The sequence below is a fragment of the Genypterus blacodes genome, unplaced genomic scaffold, assembly GCF_046128005.1.
Source record: "Genypterus blacodes isolate CSIRO-AG114 ecotype Tasmania unplaced genomic scaffold, CSIRO-AGI_Gbla_v1 ptg000105l_1, whole genome shotgun sequence".
Taxonomy (NCBI): Eukaryota; Metazoa; Chordata; class Actinopteri; order Ophidiiformes; family Ophidiidae; genus Genypterus; species Genypterus blacodes.
Genome location: NW_027466909.1, coordinates 2262501 through 2282637, shown reverse-complemented (window position 1 = coordinate 2282637; position 20137 = coordinate 2262501). Strand labels below are relative to the sequence as shown.

General features: G+C 46.3%; 1 protein-coding gene across 1 annotated transcript in view; it reads right to left on the bottom strand.

Moving 5' to 3' along the window:
* Nucleotides 1-4510: 4510 nt before the first annotated feature.
* srbd1 (S1 RNA binding domain 1) overlaps nucleotides 4511-20137 on the bottom strand; it is a 38234-nt gene continuing 22607 nt past the window's right edge. Inside the window, exons 17-21 of the mRNA XM_076160250.1 lie at nucleotides 12501-12607; nucleotides 11391-11558; nucleotides 11121-11270; nucleotides 6835-7019; nucleotides 4511-5923 (exon numbers count right to left, since the gene is read on the bottom strand). Coding sequence (XP_076016365.1) covers nucleotides 5631-5923; nucleotides 6835-7019; nucleotides 11121-11270; nucleotides 11391-11558; nucleotides 12501-12607 — 903 coding nt within the window. The 3' untranslated portion in view covers nucleotides 4511-5630. The remainder of the gene's footprint in view (nucleotides 5924-6834; nucleotides 7020-11120; nucleotides 11271-11390; nucleotides 11559-12500; nucleotides 12608-20137) is intronic.

The window sequence follows — 20137 nt, the reverse complement described above, 5'->3', positions numbered from 1 at the left end:
ATGTGCACAGACTTCAGGACCACCCACCAGCTAAGCAGCTTCTTCCTCCTCCAGGCCGTAACCCTGACAATAAAAACGGCTACTGCTACTGATAGCGTGACATACAAATACATACACACACTGCCAACACATTAACACGTCCTCATGTCTTATAATCATGTTTGCCATCACATTGAGCCTTCTTATCTGCCTGGTAAACCTCATTTGTATTTATATTTTTAAATCATACGGTCCTTTACTGAATTGTGTGTATTGAATTGTTTACGGTTGTGGATATATTGAAAAAACGCCAGTAATAGTATTTATATTCCTAATTTGTGTTTTGTAATATTGCGTATTCTGTTGAATTCCAATCGCCCGGGCCGTATGTGTGTGTGCATTATTCTGGAACAGGAGACGTCAGCGTGGTGATTCTTACTTACAAAGAGCAATCAGACTCAGTCTTCTGAAAGCGGTCTCATCTGGTTCCTCCTCTGGCGAGCTGTGTGATATACATTTCAATATTTGCTTGAACAAAAAAGAAAACCTATCTGCATCATTCGCCTCTCTGAGCTTCTTCCACCGTGTTATTTCAGGGTTTTTTTCCCCTCCGAGGAAAAATAAATTTTATATCTGTGTTTCTCCACCATTACACAGGAGTCCAAAATGGGGGACTCTTTTTGGAATATTGTTTTCCTCTTGATGCCTCTCTAGTTTTCTGTCCGGTAGGAGGTCGACTCATTGCCCGCTGTGTTGAATTTTGCTATCGGCGGGGGTTTGCAACATTCCCAACTGCTGCGGGCACCGAATATTACACAGAGTATCTGCACGGCGGGCACCGCGTGTCTAAAAGGCTCCTCATCTGTACAAGACACAAGTGTTCGTTTCTCACCACACAGAGGGACGGAGCTCACAGGTGTTGAGACGTAGATTAGACCAGGCGGCCTCATTTCGCCGCCCCTGGGCAGGTACAAACACAGAGATTATGAGAGTAATAATCATAAAAACACAAAAATATATCTCGGTTATTTTATTCTACTTTGTCTCTGCTTGATAAAAATGGCAACAGAGTGATTTTTTTAGCGAGAGCCAAAAAGGCATGAGTGCATGTTCTGCTTATCTGTGCGTATTAAAGAGGACTTTGCTGTGTAGCTGTAACATGCTACTGAACGACTCACTGTGATGTCATACGTTTGTAATGAACATGTCATGTTCAGCTGCTGGATCAGGTCATGGTTAGATCACAGCATGTAAAATCCCTTTCTTGTTATTGGTGAGACCTTAATGATCCTCGCCTGTGCTGCCTTTGATGGTAAACCGGGGTTTATCATCTATGTGACACCTTCCAGGTTAAATCCCGTGTCCAGGAAACGCCACTTCAGCAGTCCAAATCCACATTTAATCTGCCGGCGTGAAATTGCTCCCACGTGTGCTAATGCTACCGACGGCGCTGCTAGGGCCCACGATATTAACGGCTCGCTGAAACACGCAGCTAAACAAACAACTGCCACAGCCAGCGAAACCCTGTTTGCCCCGCAGGCGCTGCAGAGACCTTTCAGAGATGTTACTTGGCACCTCGCACAGTAGCAGCTGTGCTAACAATTACAGACACACCGACCTCAAGTGCTAATGCTTATGATGTTACTGGCAAAGCATTATCACCCAGACACACACTGACAAACACACAAGCCACCTTCCATTACTACTTATCAGCTGGTCAACTAGCTTAACCATCAGGAGCAGGAGGACGAGGACAGGGAGGAGAAGTTGGTTCTGGGACATTCTATAGCTCGGCTGTTTCTAAGTGTTGGAGAATTCCCTGTAAGCTCTCATTTCCTTCCTCCCCTGACACAAAGGCTGCTGTGGTCTGCGACTGGGTTCCCTGTAGGATGAACATGAGATATGGATATGAGATATGGCCCCTGAATCCTGTGTGTGTGTGTGTGTGTGTGTGTATGTTTGTCTATATGTGTTTTGACAATGTAAGTCAATGAGTGTGTGAGAGATCTTTGGCCGGGGGTATTTATTGAATGTGTGTGTGTCTGTCTGTAAAGGTTTTTGCATATAGCCAATCCCCCTGAGGTGGTGGCCTAACCCAAACATCCAGCTGTCAGTCAAAACAAGCCACCAAGCGTGGTTGCAACCCGGGAACAGGAAGTTCTGGCCTCGCTGTCCCCAGGATGGAGGGAACAGCATAGACGTATGTTTAAATCACTAATGCACGGCCATTTTAGACAAACGGAGGACAGACGCAGCGTGGCCGTCTCTTCTGGCTGTGCAGAGACCTTTTCTCCCGTCGAAAGGTTCCACAAATACTGTATTGGACTGCTGGAGGGACTTTTCTGGTGACACACTCGCTTACCTCAGCGCCGCCACACACGCGCTCCCCATCCTTGGATTCATCCTGTGGCTCTAAAAACTGATTAAAGCAAACATTCACAGTCTTACCCGCTTAGTGCAGATAAGCGAGGAAGCTGACGGGCCGTGGGAATTATGAGTGACGCAACACCGCCGTTAAAAACAGTGGCTGAGGTGTGTGTGTGTGAGTATACTGGCGCTAGGAGGGCCATTCTGCTGTGTTTGTTTGATTTTGTGCTTACGATAATATTTAATTAATTACTTAGTTAAATGTCTCTATTTGCTCACACAAAGCTTTCATTCTAGCTCTTCCTCTTTCTCTGTCTCTTTGTGTGTGTATGTGTGTGTGTGTGTCTGTGTGTCAGTATCAGCTTTGCCGGGTGTCCGAGTGTGTGATGAGGTATGTGAAAGCTTGATGGAGAGAATGTAAGGAAAGGAGACAGAAACTCATACTGTATGTTTGTCTGTAAGCCAGCAAATGAAATATATGACTTGAAATGTGTGTGTGTGTGTCCTGGCACGTGTGGGGTGGTGTGTGGGCGTCGAGGGAGAAAGCTCATAAAACCCATGATCACACTGATGAGGTCACAGGGAGTGAAACCGGAGAAAGCCTTTCATTTCCTGTCTCATTCCATCTCTCTCTCTCTTGCTCTCTCTCTCTCTCTGTCTCTCTCTCTCTCCTTCCATTCATCCATCTCTCCTCCGCTCTCCTGCTTCTCGCACCGCATCTGTTTTTCCCCAAAATCTACCAATTTCTCAAGCTATGTGCAAAAATCAAATTGGGAGAAATTTATGGACCAAACTGAAAAGAGGTTAAAGTTGAATTCACTACGGTCCCTCAAAAAAAGGTTTTTCAGGTCCTTTGCTTTGCCAAAACTCCCCCTGACATGTGTTAGAATCATACAGACGGGTCGGGAACAGCTGAGGTAGACGTAGAGTTGGTAGAAAGATTCCTGTTCTGCAGAGCCACGAGTCATGGAAGTTACAAAGGAAAACATTGTGCGAAAACAGCGAGCATTTAGCAAAGTGAAAAGCCCATTTGAGTCCTACACCAGATGTTACAAGTCAACATGAACACAATCCACACTTAGAAAGCACTTAGAGACTTTTCATATCAGTCAGCACACCGTTACCCGACACTTATTTTCTGGAATTCTCTGGAAGGAAAGAATTGGCTCAGTTACACGTTCAGGTGCCCGAACAAAGCAACAATGGAACTTCTGGCGTTCTTATGTTCTGAGAAAATGCATTGTTTTTGTTTAAATTGAGCCATTTTCAGCGATTTTCCATGCAGGGTTTGTTTAATCAGTTGGGACATGCGGCTGCTTTACATTGACTCTGTGCACTCAAGTGAAATGCCGTTTCATGTCACGACTCTAAAAATAGAACAAAGAAGTGGAACTAAATACAACGATCCTGAGGCTCCATGCTGGAGTGGGTCGGCCTGTGACTCCACCGGCTGCTGGAGGTGGAGATGGTGCGGTCGCTCACTTTGGTCTGGAGCTCAGAAACTCAACAACTACAGGACAAAGTCTATGAAATCTGATACAATGCCAAAAAAACACGTTCTCCACAAAATGTCTTATAATCTAAAAGGTAACAGTCATTAAGTTTGAGTTTATTCAATCTCACGACGACTTCGTTTAGAGGCAGAGTTTAGATGTTACCGTGATAACAAAGATTCTGCCAACTGATTGATCCTAAACACAAGATGAAATTAATCCTGCGTGTCCAGTTGGGATACATTACCTCTGTAATCTAGAGAAGAAACTACCCGTGACTCGTGAAGCAACAGAGGAGCGAATGAGTGAAATTCATTTAAAGCCTTTGCTTACCATCAATTCTCTTCACATTTCACCAAAAATGTCCAACCACACCTGAGCTCAATCTCCACCACAACACAACCACTGGGAACCAGTACCACAGAGAACCACAGAGCAGTGCAGAACTGCTCCCGCCGTCGCCCAGCGTCTTATCAGAGGCTCATTACTGGTCAGTGTTTGAAAAAGACTCCGAGGGGGCGGCGGCGGCCGTCTGACAGATTGCCTGTCCCATCTGTGGCCTCACGTTTGGGAGAGCGAGGAAAATTAAAGGTGGGGTATCAGATAGAAAAAGCAGGAACGATTCTGGGGGAAGCTGTGTGTATTTTAGTGAATACATGTGTTCCCAAAAAACAGAAACAGTGGAGACATTAAAACACTCTCTCATACGTCAGGCAACAGATAAAAACAAGGAACAAATGACAACATAATGACAAAAGAAGTTAACATCAGATTTAAAAAAAGACACCTTGATTAGATAATGGAGCAGAAGAAGAGCCGAGGAAAGATTGGATGTATGTGAAGCATGTCTGTGTGTTTGTGTGTGTGCAGTTTACTCAGATCATCACAGCCAACTGCCACTTCTGATTAATCCTGATCGAAAATCACTTGTGTGTTGTGTGCGTCTAGAATATATTCCATTCGTTGGGCCCAAGGGGAGACATTGAGCAGCGGCACTGTGATTAGGTATTCTGCATTCAGGATAAGGTTTAGCTCAGGGGACCGCAGGCCAGCTCACAACCATATTTTATGTATTTCTGTATTTATTCCAGTTTCATAAACATAAACAAATTAGGTAATGCGGACGGGGAGTCTGGGATTAATTTTGAAGTGGCTGATTAACATGTGTGTGTGTGTGTGCGTGTTTAACAGAGTCTATGTCCTGGGATAATTGTGTCTGGGACCATGCCGAAAGAGCCTCCAGGCTTTGCTGCAGTCTGGGAGATGCATCCCTCCTGCCTCCTCCTCTCCTCTCCTCCTCTGCCCATCCCCCTCCTCCCCTGCTCCTCACTCAAACTTACATGTTCTCTTCTAATATTTTCCTGTTGTCTTGATGGAAAACTTGTTCTTTACTTCTTCCCACTCCCCCTGCACTTCCTTTGTCTTTCTTTCCTCCCCACTCCACGCCTCCCCCGTTTCATTCACCTCCCCTCCAATGTGCATCAAATAACATTCAAATTGCAATATTAGGGTTAGGGTTAGGGTTAGCATTTCTGCCTTTAAGCTTTTTAAACAGAAAGCATTAGGAGTAAGTAGTAAGTAGTAAACCAAAAGACACATTTTAATGACAAAATCTCATCAGTAAAGCCAGATAAGCCATTTTACAATTTTGAATGTTTTTAATACATGTTGACTCCTCCGGTGCACATGTGCTAGTGTCATCTACAGTCTGTTTGGAACAACAGGTAAACAGTTAAACCTTAACCCTTAAGCATCAGCTCTTGGATTTCAATTATGGGAATGAATGTCAATCTACTGGAGGACCCTGATCAGATCCAGGCCGATCCGTCCCCTCTGGGTGTCTACATTTAGGACACGAACCTCCACCCGGTCCCCGGGGCCCAGTGCCAGGCTGCGGCGGCGCTGGTTGACGGGCAGTTTGTCCAGGGTGATGTTGCTCTTGTGGATGAGGCCTGAACGCCCCACGCCGATGTCTACAAAGGCCCCAAACAAAGTGGTGTTGTCCACCCGACCTGTCAGCACTGCACCCACCTTCAGATCTCCCATGGACATTATACCCTGCTTAAAGTCTGCCTGCTCAAAGTCTGGTGGAGAGACAGAGACAGAGAGAATACCAATAAGATAGAGGAGGAGGTGGAGGAGGTGGATAGAGGAAGGGAGAGAGTGTGAGACCCAAGACAGAGAGGAGGAATGGATCACATGGAGGAGGTTTTTTAAGAGGAGAGACAGAAAAGAGGTTGAAATGATGCGTTTAGGGTGGGGTGGGTGGATCTCAGAACTGATGAACATGTATCATGTTTACAGCAGTAACCTAATACACGTGTCTGCATACTGCCACATTTCAGTTCCGCCCCCTTTTCCATCTCGCTCTGTTTTTTGAGAGATCGCTTCCCTCTCTGTAGCATTAACACAAACAAGGAAGACTTGTGCCCCAGGAAATAGTCCGGTCCAATTATCCTCCCCGCAGCACTGATTTCATGTGGTAGCCTCGGCCCATCTGTTTACTCAGCTGAGCGCTGGCGCGGAGGCCGAGCGTGGTGCGTTGCAACCCAATAGGGTCAACCTGAGAATGAACCTTGGCGCTCGGTTCCTTAATTGTAACGAGTCGCGCTGTGACTCTTCATTTCCACAAGAGGAGAGAATGCACGGAAACAAGGCGCGGCGGAGGTTTCATCCTCAACCATCCAGGAAGTGTTTTGCACATTTGTTCCTTGTTTTGGAGTCGATAACTGAACACCTTCTTTTTTATCCCTAACATTAATTTATTATTATTATATTAAGGCTATTTATGTAGCAGTCAGGTGTCTCAGTAATGATCATCCATATTTGACCTTTAGATTTGTCCGTTTATGTATAATTTAGCAGACAGATACACATTTAAAATACTAATGTAGAATTATTGACATGTTTTTGTAGTATTTAGTTATTTAGTTAGTTATTTAGATATTTGTGTGTGTGTGTGGATCTATCTATACGTCTATCTAAAGTGTCTTACTTTGTCGTATGTCAAAGCCCGGTGGTTGTGTGAGTCCGTCTATGATGAGCTGGAGGGTCTCAGGTGTGGTGTCCATGGTCCTGGCGAGCTCCTGCACACTGCTGGTCTGTACCTTGCTCTCCACGCTGTGCCGCAAGCCCGCGCTCCCGATCTGTTCGGCAGTGGCACCCACCCGGGAAAGAAATCTGAAGCAAGTGAAATACATACAAGTTCAGTGGGTAATGTGGAAAAGAAACTCAGAGATAAAAGATAAATACAGATCAAAGAAGGCATTGTGTGTGAGTGAGTACACGTTTGTTTTTAAATGAGTTTTAACAGTGGTCCCATTTGAGACACAGCACAGGCGCTCAGGTCCCCAGCTGAGTGAATAAAGGAGCCCTGGGGCTACAAGAGGGGGGGACAGAGAAGGTGGGAGGACTGGAGGGAGGCAGAGAGGGGACGTGATGACAGACTGGGAAGAACCATGAGCAGAGGAGAAGGACATCTGTGGACAAAGAGGGAAAGTAAAAAATGAGAGCCGGCACATAAGAGCAGGAAGGAGGGAGGGAGGGAGGGAGGGAGGGAAGGAAGGAGGGAAGGAAGGAGGGAAGGAGGGAGGGAACGAGGACGGCAAAATGAGGAGGGTAAAGAGAGTGGGAGCGGCGGGTAATCAGGGCGGGTGGGAGAGGTGTGAGAGTAATTACGCACTGACTGGAGGTGAGGAGGCGGAGCCCTCTGTTCATAAACACACACACACACACACACACACACACACACACACACACACACACACACACACACACACACACACACACACACACACACACACACACACACACACACACACACACACACTTTCCCCCTAGTAAATCAGGTAAGTCCACAGTGGGCTATTAACGCCCTAACACCCCGTCTCATGAAACTGCCTCCACTCTACCTGTGTGGAGCGTTGGAGCGTGGCCTGGACGCCTCCTTCACTTTAACGTCCCACCTCCTAAAAGTCTAGACAGGCACTCAGGTTCAAACTAAACTAATTAGCTTTCCTACATTCTAAACACACTGAGCGGCAAAACGCTACGAGAGGCAGGCCCGCGGAAAAACAGGGGCTCGGAGTGTGTGTCCGTGTGTGTGTAACGTATGTATGTATGTATGTATTATCTAGGCACTCTGCACAGCTGGTGATGGATGTGAATGTGTGTTGGCTGCTCTGCATGTGTGGACCAGCTGGGCAGCGTCCATGATGGATGTGGCTCCATGGCAGCCTGACGCCAAACAGACTCCGCAGCTGTCCCCCCCTCCGTGATGGACAGAACAGGTGTACACACACACACACACACACACACACACACACACACACACACACACACACACACACACACACACACACACACACACACACACACACACACACACACACACACACACACACACACACACACACACACACAATGATGCTGAGAAATGCTTGTTTGGCAGTAGCAGGGACAGTGCGGATGTAAGTGGACACGGCTTGTGTACAAACTATGTTTAAGACAGCTGTAAGTGGAGAGGAGAGGAGAGAGGAGAGAGGACAGAGGAGAGAGGAGAGGGTTGATTTATGAGCAGCCAACATATCAGGCTCTGGACTTTACAGTATGTTGGTGGGTGGTTGGGCCTACTTTCAGGTGTGTGTGTGTGTGTGTGTGTGTGTGTTAAGAGTGAGAGAATGTGTTGCCCATCTCATTTTTCCATTGGTGTATGTTAGTATTTAAGGGGTACCAGGGGTCGAGGGGCCTCCACCACCGTTGGGTTCATACTCGCATAATTACTACCAATACTACGGTGCGTGTGCGGGTGTGTGTGTGCGGGTGTGTGTGTGTGGGGGTTTGGGTGGGCTAAATTATAGATTTTATCCAGGCCCCCAGCCATGGAGAGCCCACTCTGTCTTGTATTAGAGCCACACTCACTCTGGACTCTGGGCCCTGACTCACACGTATGAGAGGGAAACTCTTCATAGATTTGTTTTAACTGTTTCATATCGCACAAATATTATTCATAAAAGAAGAGAATTCATGGTTTGTGTGCGTCTGTGCCTTTATGAACGTGTGTGTTACCTCTCTCTCTCTGTCTCTATGCGGTATGTGTGTGTTGTGATATGGTTACCTAAAGGGGGATGATGTGTGGGCTGTGAGCAGTAATGGAGGATTCGGTTTCCTTAATGTGATGAATATGATATTCCTTATAAACCATGCAGGCCCGAGCCCGCGCACACACACTGACACACACACACGCCCCCCCCACACACACAGCTGGTATCAGATGTGCCACTTATGTAGGAATTCCTTCACCGTCCTCCTCCAGCGCCCCTGTCCTCGTCTGCTGTAGTGGAGAGGAGCAGCGAGGCGTTTCACCGTTTCTATCTCACTCCTTAGATTAGGAGCTTTCATCCAGATGTGGAATACGCCGACAAGGTCAAGATATGGAACTGATGGAACTGTGATTGGCTTGTGTGATCAATCAGATAAGTCAGATCACATGTCACAAGTGTGTGTTCTTAAACTAAGTGTTAAATCTGCTCTAAAACTCTCCAAACAGGAAACATGACAACACACAGAAGCTCTCAATCACACTGTCTGCAAGGATCCCAGTTTGGGTGGCGTGTGACCTTGCCAGCGACCTCTCTAATCCGCCATTTTGGCCAGGATTACACAGCGCTCACCGCCCGTGCCAAGCTTCAACCAGGCCTCACACTGGATCTGCAGACACACATCCATACACACATTCAAACTCAAATATTATAGTTGCAGGAGAGAGAGACAAAAACCCAAGTGACTGACTGAGTGAAGTAACACACACACACACGCAGACACACAGCCAGGTGTGCGTAATGATGACTGACATTCAAGAGGGTCCCATTAGCGCAGCAGCATTTGAGAACCTGACTGAGCTGTGATAACAAACACCAGTGAGAAGGCAAAGAGAGAGAGAGAGAGAGAGAGAGAGACAGAGAGAGAGAGAGGGAGAGAGAGGGAGAGGGAGAGAGCTGGATGAATGAACAAGAGAGGGAACGCTGCCCGCCTGCTTCAGTCCAAAATGAGAATAAATGGGCAGAAAATGAAAGACAAGCAAGGAGAGTGGATACGGGAGAGAGACAGTGTGTGAGCGACTGTGAGAGTGTGTACGAGAGAGTGTACACGTATCCGTACACACTGAAAGTGAGAGAGGGGAGAGGAGAGGAGAGGAGGGAGAGAGTGATTATTTGTCCTCTTTTATTTCAAGAAGCATTTTAAACCTCTGGCCCCTAACAACTCTTTGACAAGTGACCAACAATGAACACACACACACACACACACACACACACACACACACACACACACACACACACACACACACACACACACACACACACACACACACACACACACACACACACACACACACACAGTTACACAGTTGGAAGAGAGACTCGCAATAACACACAATTAATTTCATATAATATGTGTCAATCTGTCTTCACACATGCACACAAATATTCATCCACACACACACAGGCACACACACACACACGTACACAAACACGCACCGAGGCCATTAAAGGCGCATCAACATGAGGGGAGCGATGCTTAGAGCCACTAGTGTCAGAACTTATGTAGACTAAACACAGTTGAGTGACTGCAGCTGCAGGAGAGGCCCCACTCACTCACTCACACACACACACACACACACACACACACACACACACACACACACACACACACACACACACACACACACACACACACACACACACACACACACACACACACACACAAGGACATACAAATCCTGCGCAGATTTTCAATGTGCTTTTCATATCAGCATTAGCAGTGCTAACAATCATTTCTCACACAAGGACACACACTCTTACATAGAGCTACACCCCCCTCCCCCCCATACACACACACACACACACACACACACACACACACACACACACACACACACACACACACACACACACACACACACTCAGAGGGAGCCATCGCGTCTTCTTTTGTATCCCGTGTGAGTAAATCAAATCAGAATCCCTCCACCACTGTAACCAGCCCCATATGAGACAGTGTCAAGATCAGCTTCATCTCAGCTCAAACATACTCTGGTCAGTAGGGTAGACTCTGTGTGTGTGTGTGTGTGTGTGTGTGTGTGTGTGTGTGTGTGTGTGTGTGTGTGTGTGTGTGTGTGTGTGTGTGTGTGTGTGTGTGTGTGTGTGTGTGTGTGTGTGTGTGTGTGTGTGTGCGTGTGCGTGTGTGTGTGCGTGCGTGTGTGTGTGTGAGTGTGCTCTCATGTACCTCTGTGCCACATGGTAGGACTCGGGGTGTATACAGGTTTGGTCCAGGGGATTAAGTGAAGCTGATTTTGTGCCTCCAGTCTTTGCTTTGCTCTTCTTAGCTTCTGCTTTCACTGGCAGTGCTGGTGTGGTGTGAAGAGAGGACCTGGCACTGTTTAAACACCAAAACAAAGACACTTTAGAATCACAGAACAATAGAGGAGCCTCTCCATCCAATCACAACTTCAACAACAACATCGATCATGTACGGCTGCTGTATCTCAGTGAGCACCTGTCCAGGTTTTGCGGGTTGATCCTGATGAAGCCGGCACACTGCTGGTAGCTCTTGGGCCCCATGCCTTTGACCTGTTTGAGCTGCTCCCGGTTGATGAAGGTGCCGTTCTGCTCCCTCCACTCGGCGATGCTGCGAGCCCTGCCTGCATTCAGACCCGCTACATGCCTGAGAGACCAAACAAACTGTGTTCCTTTCAAATTATAGACAAAATGAAACTTCCATTCTTCCATTCCAGTTTGGAACGGAACATTGAAATCGTTTCTGGTTAATATTACATTGAAAGAAAAACACACTGTAACATTTAATCACTTAAGGTGCAAACAAACAGAGCTGGTTGTGACGAGGTGGGGAGCGGGGAGGGGAGAGGAGAGAGGGGAGGCGGTGTGGAGCGAGCGCGCACACAGAGCGTTTTTTGGCAGAGCGCCGCAGAGAGGTGATGTGAAACTCAATTAGCTCTGCTCGCCGTTAACGTCCACAGTGACTCACTCATTCTAAAACACACTGCTATGTCAACACTCCACATAATACCTCAGTCATCGACACGTCTGCCTGTGTGTGTGTGTGTGTGTGTGTGTGTGTTAGTGTGTGTGTGTGAGGCCTTAATCCTCACAGAAATGGAAAAAGCTTTACTTGCAGAGCAGACAGGTAAACAGATGACCTGATGCCTCCCCTGCCGCCAACGTCAGCTCATTTCTCTGTGTGTGTGTGGGTGTTTAACATTTTACGTAGGTTTGAAGATGTTTGTGCATGAGAAAACTGCATGTGTGTGTGTGTGTGTGTGTGTGTGTGTGTGTGTGTGTGTGTGTGTGTGTGTGTCTGTCCGTCTACTTTGCCTAATCCCCCTCGGTTGGTTCCAGTAGGCCCAATAAGGGAGGCCGGGGTGTGAAGCGTTAGTCTAAACAGAAAGCTGGCAGACTGAATATTAACCGTGTGTGTGTGTGTGTGTGTGTGTGTGTGTGTGCGCAAAGTGTGAATGAAGTTTTGCCATGTTGCGACTGCTGGGGGAAAGTATGTCAGAGGTCTGGACCCTACTTTATCCCTGCTTAACAGTATACTGTACATATGAGTGTGTGGTGTGTGTGGTGTATGTGTGTGTGCGTCTGTTACCTCATCAGGATCTCAGAGCAGATGTTGATGTCCACCCCCACAAAACTCACACACTCCTGTACCACCCCATCCAGTGCTGCTTTCAGAGCGCCGGAGGACAAATCGTGCTACAAACACACACACACAAACAAACACACACACACACACACACACACACACACACACACACACACATTCACACACACACACACACACACACACAAAGAGAGAGAGAGACAGAATAAATGCCAGGAATGGTTCATTACAGAAATTACCAAACATTATTTCACTTTATTAATTTGTTGCATAAGGCAAAAAAAGCACACAGGCAGGCACACACACACACACACACACACACACACACACACACACACACACACACACACACACACACACACACACACACTCCAAAAAATCGAAAAACTAAATGTTCCGTTGCGTCTTAATGTGTTATTGCCGCTGCCTTCTTGCGGTTGCGATGCTCTGATCCATACTTTGCTCCCAGTTTAATCCATATAATGTCGACTCATTAAGTTGTCATTCAGCTCTTTTCAGCAGACTAAACATAAGCGCCTCCTGCTGACACCATCTCTCCCCTCGCTGTACTTTTATTGGCATTTACTGTTCCATTTTCTTTGCCGCTCCATTGGCATGAGTTCGCCTGAGAAAGAGATAAAGTGGGCCTGAGAGGAGCGTGCCAAGAGGTGTGATTGACAGGCGGCAGAGCAAGACAAACACGGGGCGACAGGGAAAGATTGACAGATAGAAGCGGCGAGGAGGAGGGGGGAGGAGCAGAGAGAGACAGAGTGTTTAGTTTGGCCCGGGTGAGCTGTCGGCTCTTCAAAGGTCTTTCCCTCTAACACAACTTTCTCATTAGAGTGATTCGCTGTAGATAAGGATCCTCCTAACATGTTCCTCACACTTCTCAACCGCCACCTAACCATCCATTTATCAGAGCTGCATTTCTAGTAAAAGCCCTCTCCCAAATAAGAACCAGGGGGGGAAGAGGAGAGGAGGGAGGGGAAGGAAAGGAATGGAAATGAAAGATACACAGGCCAAAAAAACTAGGGAACAATGATTTGACCGCAACTGCTGGAGGATTTGCTGACAGTCTAAAGCAGACTACTGCAGGGCTGGGTGTGTGTGGGTGTGTGCGTTGTGCACAAACGTGACCGTGTCATGGTTTGCTGTGTAACTCGATCGGACGCTGAACAAACACTGGCTTGTAAACAGATAACGCAGTCGGCTACCAAACACACCCATGTCTGTCAGCGATTACAGGACAGCGGGACAGGTGAGGACAGAGAAGGCGCTAGAGGGAGGGAGGGGAGGGGAGGAGGGAGGGTGGGAGGAATGCAGGATTGCCTTCACTGGGAGACTGTGGACATTTAAAAAGGTTATTCTGTCCTAAAACCAACCAAATATATAAAGATACAGAACAGTTTCATGAAGTCTGTAAAGGAAGCAGTAAAATGTAAAAGCTTGTAACTTTATTTCAGCACGGTGGTGAGAAAGCACGGGCAGGATGCGACGCTGTGAGGGCAGAGAGCAGGGCTGTGTCAGTAAGCGATGTTTGAAGTGATGCATTCCATTACCGTGTGTTGTTTTAAGCAATTTTATGTAAATAATCGGTGACGTATGTTTCTGTTTTTACTGTCACTGAACTTTGACTCGAGCGAGAGAAAGCTCCTGCACTCTCTAATGATTCACTGTTATTACAGGTGCACCCACAGAAACCTGACATTAACCAAGAAAAGACTCAAAGACTTAATCCTGTTCGTGGAAGTAATGGACTTAAAAAACAAACGTATCGATGCGTTTACAACAAACGCTACAACAAACCGTTAACCATAACAAGAATCACATCATCAACTCAACTAAACTAAACATGGCAAACCTTCTTCTTCCTCCTGCTAACGCTTCTCTACGTGTAAAACATAACATCCAAAACATATTCCTCCAAATAGCAAAGTGCAACAAGCTCTATTTCCAGCTGCCAAACACTGAAGAAGAAACACATGAGGAGTTCACTTCAAAAGCAAAGCCTAAGCTGCTAAGCGCCTATAAAACACATGAAAACAAGTAGTAGATTTATTTTCATTATCCAAATGTATGCGATGCTTGTGGCGACGCAGCATCAAAGACAAAACAATATTAAACAGAAATGAAACAATTACGGGGCGTCACTTTGCTGTCAATCTCTCTGCTTTGCTGAGGCTGCACGGAAAAAGTTCCAGCCATCATATTTAATTAGATTTTGGTTCGTATAGTTACGAGTTGTTTTCTTTGCAGCTGTTCTAATGCTGTCATCCGAGGCAAAGCGTAAGTCACAGCCAATGGGGAGGCAGTTACTGTAAAACACACAGGAGGCGACATTGGCGGTGGGGACATCTAAGGTGCCATTGCGTGCATTGTTTGTCGCTCTTGTAAAGCGACATTGTGTGCCTGTTGAATTTGTCCTTCCAATGACATTGATGTGCAAACATACACAAGGAGTTGTACGTTGTACTTCCACACGCAAAAAGGATTTCTCACGTCTCAAGTCTCAGAACTTATCAATCATCACGTATCAGTGTATTCGCAAAAGATGTGCACTGTTAAAGACGACATTTCGCTCTGTTTACTACTCGTTTACTTGAAAATGTTCTATTCAATGACAGATTCTATTACCTTTGAAGTATGCTTGATGGATTACTGCATCATCTATGTCCTCCAATCAGCTGACAGCACCCCCTATGACCCAGCAAGTGAACTGCACTTTAGCCAGTGGCGTTCCCGAGACAGTAAAAATAACTTTCCGAGCACTAACTAATAATTGTACATGTATCATTTCCGGCGGGTGATTAAGGAGGAAAGAGAGTAAAGAGGAAGTCAATCAGCTGTAATGTCACACCGGAGAGAGGAGCCCTTTCACACGAGAAAGGTGGAGGTGTGTGAAGTAGCGTGAGTCTGAACTGTCATCCAAACCCCAGGGAGAGCGTTCTCAAATTCCTGCTGAAACCTTATAGAGGTGGGACCAGCATGGGAGGAAGTGAGCTACTGTTACTCTATACTGTACTCATGCTCCAAACAGGCACAACATCTGCATTAGCCTTATGAACATACTTTACACGGTCATCCGCAAACATACCTGAGCAAAAGTGTGTGTGTGTGTGCGCGCGTGTGTGTGAAGCCCTGAACAGTGACATTTGTAAAAGCTGGCAGAAAGGACATCTGGAACAGCTGTTTAGATGCAAGGGAATTCAATCCAATGTAAAGAGAAGAACTAAAAGAGAGACACAAACTAACTGTATTCATTAACGTCAAAAAGGGCATAAAGGCACTTCAAAGAGCGCTCAGGCAACAGATTACAATCAAGCAGCATCTGACTCTAAATTGGGTCTCTGTCCAGGCGCCAGATTCATAACCAGGTGTGAAAAGCTGCTATTACCCATGTCTGTAAATAGATGTTGGGACTTGACCTTGTCAGAAACGGCACAGACCCATTTAGTCTCCAGCTGCAGACGGTGCAGAAGCCTGCAGGCCTCTGTAAAGCGGCTTAGTGATAACTGCCTCGTGGCTTAAAGTATTGATGGGGCTCCGGCATATACCATCAAATACATCCAGAGTCCATCAGTCTGGGTGGAAAGACATCTTAGCGTGCGGCGTGGAGTGGAGGAAGTGATCAGAGCAACAACAGGATGCAGTTTGAGTGTCTTGATTACAGATACAGAATTGTGTGTACCTGCCATGACACTCAGATACCAGGGGACCTCCCAGTGTGCCACCCTGTGTCAGTTCATCTACAGGAGTCTGAACGGATAAAGGGAGTTGTCCTGTGTGTGTGACCAATGTTTTGTTCTCCACACACAAATGGAAGCCAAAGATTTCAGATATTGGATGATTCATCATTCTCTACTGCTCCTCCTCCTCTTTTGTCAGTTTCCTCTCTTTTCTCTTTCATGTATTTATCTCCTCCCTCGACTCTGCACAGCGCTGAATCTGTTTTACTTCTGACCGCACTTGGAACCAATCAAGGCCGATGGGAGATACGACAGAAACATAAGCTTGCACGCACACATACGCTCCAAAGCCAGAGGTGAAGAGGGCAACGGAGTCAAGCAAAGGCCGCAATGACTTTTGACCGGCAGTACGAGAATCTCCAACCTATTCCATCGACCCAAATAAACACAGAAGTATGTTCATCCCAGCACCTGGACATCCAAACCTCAAACTCATCGAAAAACCGACATGCAGGATCCCTAAGTGTGAGTGGAGCGTTTAGATTGGCAGGAGCCCAGCTGAGAGCAGACAACCAACACGCAGGAACAAAGTGCTTCTGTCTTCACCTGGAAGACGCTTGTGACTTACCACATGCCAATCACAGAGAAAAGAGAGGGGTGAGAGGACAGAATGATAGAATACCCCCTTTTCACAAATCACACACACACACAGGCCATTGTAATAAGACTTATACAGTGTTAAGCTCCAAATCAAAAGTATTAGACAGAAATGGCGAGAGAGGCAGAGAGAAAAGCGAGGCGAAGCGACTGCCGAGAGCACAATAATGGTGGAGGACTTTGCTCTGACAACAAGCTGACAGGCCGCTTATGAATGACGCCACTCAGTGCTTGGCAACTGGAGCTACGCTGGAGCCGGAATGGCCCCGATGTCAGCCAATGATGAAAGGCTAACAGTAAGATTATTGCTCGCTCGCGGCTCAAATAACACCAAGCTCCTCTCCGCTTTAATTACCCAGGTTGTGAGAAACATTTGTTTAAGACTAATTTTCGATATTTGTTTTCTTTTTATGCGAGGAGCGACCAACTAACGTGGGGTTTCGCTCCTTGGGTACCGTCGGGCTGGTGTGGGCTCGCGTTCCAGATTTTGTTCGACGCATTCACACTTGAGCATAATGGAGAGTCGACTTCAAATACGGAAAGTTTCCTTGCCAGTTTCCAGGAATATAAATCCTACTTCATTCACCTAAAAACTGTTTGCTTTTGGATACAAAAATAAACCCGTCCTGTGAGCACTTCTTGGTTTGACTACTGGAAAGCTAACAATGTTCGCAAGTCTTTAGGATCACGGCAGCAGAAGACAAAACCAGGAGCTGGTGAAGAAGAAAAATACACTGCATTGGAGAATACAGTTACATGGGGAAGTAATGGAAGGTGGAGACAGATAAAGAGGGGTACAAGAAGCCCTCCTAACTCCCCCGTGCTATATTTAGGCCCGGAGAGTAGAGGGTAGAAATTGCAATGGGCCTATAAGAAGCTGTCTGTTTCAATTTGGTAACTTCTTGTAACTGCTGTCCGTAAACTATTGGTGCTGTGCGTGTCTTCACACGAGTGACACGCTAATCTGACACTGCTACAGCACATCTTTACCTCAAATCGTCAACTTGACACTGTAGAAAAACACTGCGGATGTGTGTATGCGCCTGTGCGTGCATGCATGCGTGGTTCGAGACCGCTCGTAAATCAGCTGCCGAGAGTAATATGACAGCCAGGAGATGGTTTCATGTTTTTCCAGCACATCTCATGAATGGCTAATGGCTATTTCTCAACTTCCTGCAAAACAATCGTAGACGCGCACCTGCAGAGCGAGAGAGACGTTACCCGGGGGACCGTAAAACAGAGCGGGAGACAATGGCGAGAGTTAACCGTCGGTACATTGAGTCCGTACGACACAATAACCTGCAGGGTAGTGGAGATAAAATACCTGTTCTCCAGCAACACTGTGCTCCTCGGCAAGAAACACTGGGCCTTCATTTTTAATTGATTTCATGCTACATAATTACTATGATAGCAGATATCACACACTGAAACTGAGCTCCCAAATCCAGCAAGACTGAATCCATTTATCCTACAAAAAGGTGAGATCATGTAAAACGGAAACAACTGAGAAGTGAATGGATCGAGTGATGTTTCGATGTCAGTTTTTGTGTTTCTTATTTTCTTCTCCTGCTTACAATCAGTTCTATCCTCACACTTCACTGCAATTATTTCCCTGTCGTTTGTGGTTCTCCCTCCAGCCGTTGTTATTCTCCTGCTGTTTTGATTTCATTCCTTGTAAAGCATGAAAGTCTTCACCTGCAAAAATAAAGGCTTCCTTCCTTGCTTACGTGTGTTACCAGAGAAACACAAACACCCTCACGGCTGACTGTGCGGCAGCGGAATAAGTAGCTGGAGATGACAACGTTTAGTCACCGCTGTGCGAATTGTTGAATAAGTGGAGATTTGGCACGAGCTTGTGTAAATCCATTATGCGGGCTAATACACAAGCTTGATTCACCTCATAACTTCAGTCAACACTCAAACAAATGCTGTGACAGACCTGAGGGAATCATTAAAATAGTTAAAAGATGATGTTTGGCAGCTTCTGCCGCTGAGCAAAGCCTTGGAGAGACCCTTTTTTTTCCCACGCCTCAAAGACTCACAGGCAGTAACCATCAATCACTGTCAGCTCTCCACATCTCTCTCCTTCCCTCACACAGTTCTGTCTGCTCCCGTCTCCCCTGTAGGCACTGACAATCAAGAGTACGAAGGGTCGTATGCTCCAGTCCACACTGTTGACCAATAGCTGCTGGCAAAAACAAAACTATGAAGTCAATGAAAAACAAAACCCTGAGTGTTCCCCTTAAGTTCCCCAAAGCTTATTTTACTTTTTCCTAACATGTGCCCGGGTATCCCTTTTCAGAATCATTTTTCTATTGAGAACTTTTCATCTTCTTAAGTCTGTGTCTGGGGGCAGGGTTGCCTTGACTGACAGGTCTCACAGGCTTCAATAACACACTGTGGGAGCTGAAGTTCCTTCACACCACCGCAGCCCCGTTCAGCCCACATTTGGCTCAGTTCAGCAAAAGTCCCATCAGCTCCATCTGACACAGGCTCTCCTAGAAAAGTCCCAATTCACCGTTCAGGTCTCAGGTGTACAGCCACAATGAATTTGTGTACTTAATACAGTTGGAAATGATATGGTATTAACAGAGAGCAGCTAATATAGGTGAGGTTAAGAGTGACACTAATATCCGGCTTGTGAGCAATGTTTTCTTTTGCAGCTTTGTGTGTGTGTGTGTGTGTGTGTGTGTGTGTGTGTGTGTGTGTCTGTGTGTGTGTCTGTGTGTCCGTGTGTGCGTGTGTCCGTGTGTGTGTTGCAGGGCTAGTTTGTTTCACAGGCCCTGGGAATTACCCAACTGTCAACACACCATGGCAACTAAAAGAGATGATTGACAAGCTGTGTCCCAAATCAGGGTCAGGACCCTCAGGTTGAGCACCCTGCAGGCTCAGCTGCATCTGACACCAGCCACAAAATCCCAAATGTGCTGGGGCAACGTCCTGATGATCAACTTTTGAATATTGACTTAACAACTTAAGCACCTTGCAGGATAACTAAAAGTGTATTGGGTTAATAAAAACATCAGTTCATCATTCAGTGATTAACATTATAAAAGTGCTGACAACAACATTATTCATATTACACAATGACAGGAACTAAAACTTCCCGTTCATCCAACTGAAAAAAAAGCTGCTCGACAACAGGTTTTCTGAGAATTATGAATTCCAGAAAAAAACGTCCCAATTTGTCAGCTTTAAATCAAGGCCCTCTAAATCAATGTTATCTAGTTTAACAGTCGGCTGATGGCCAAACAACTGACCCGTGACAGGGGTCATCAT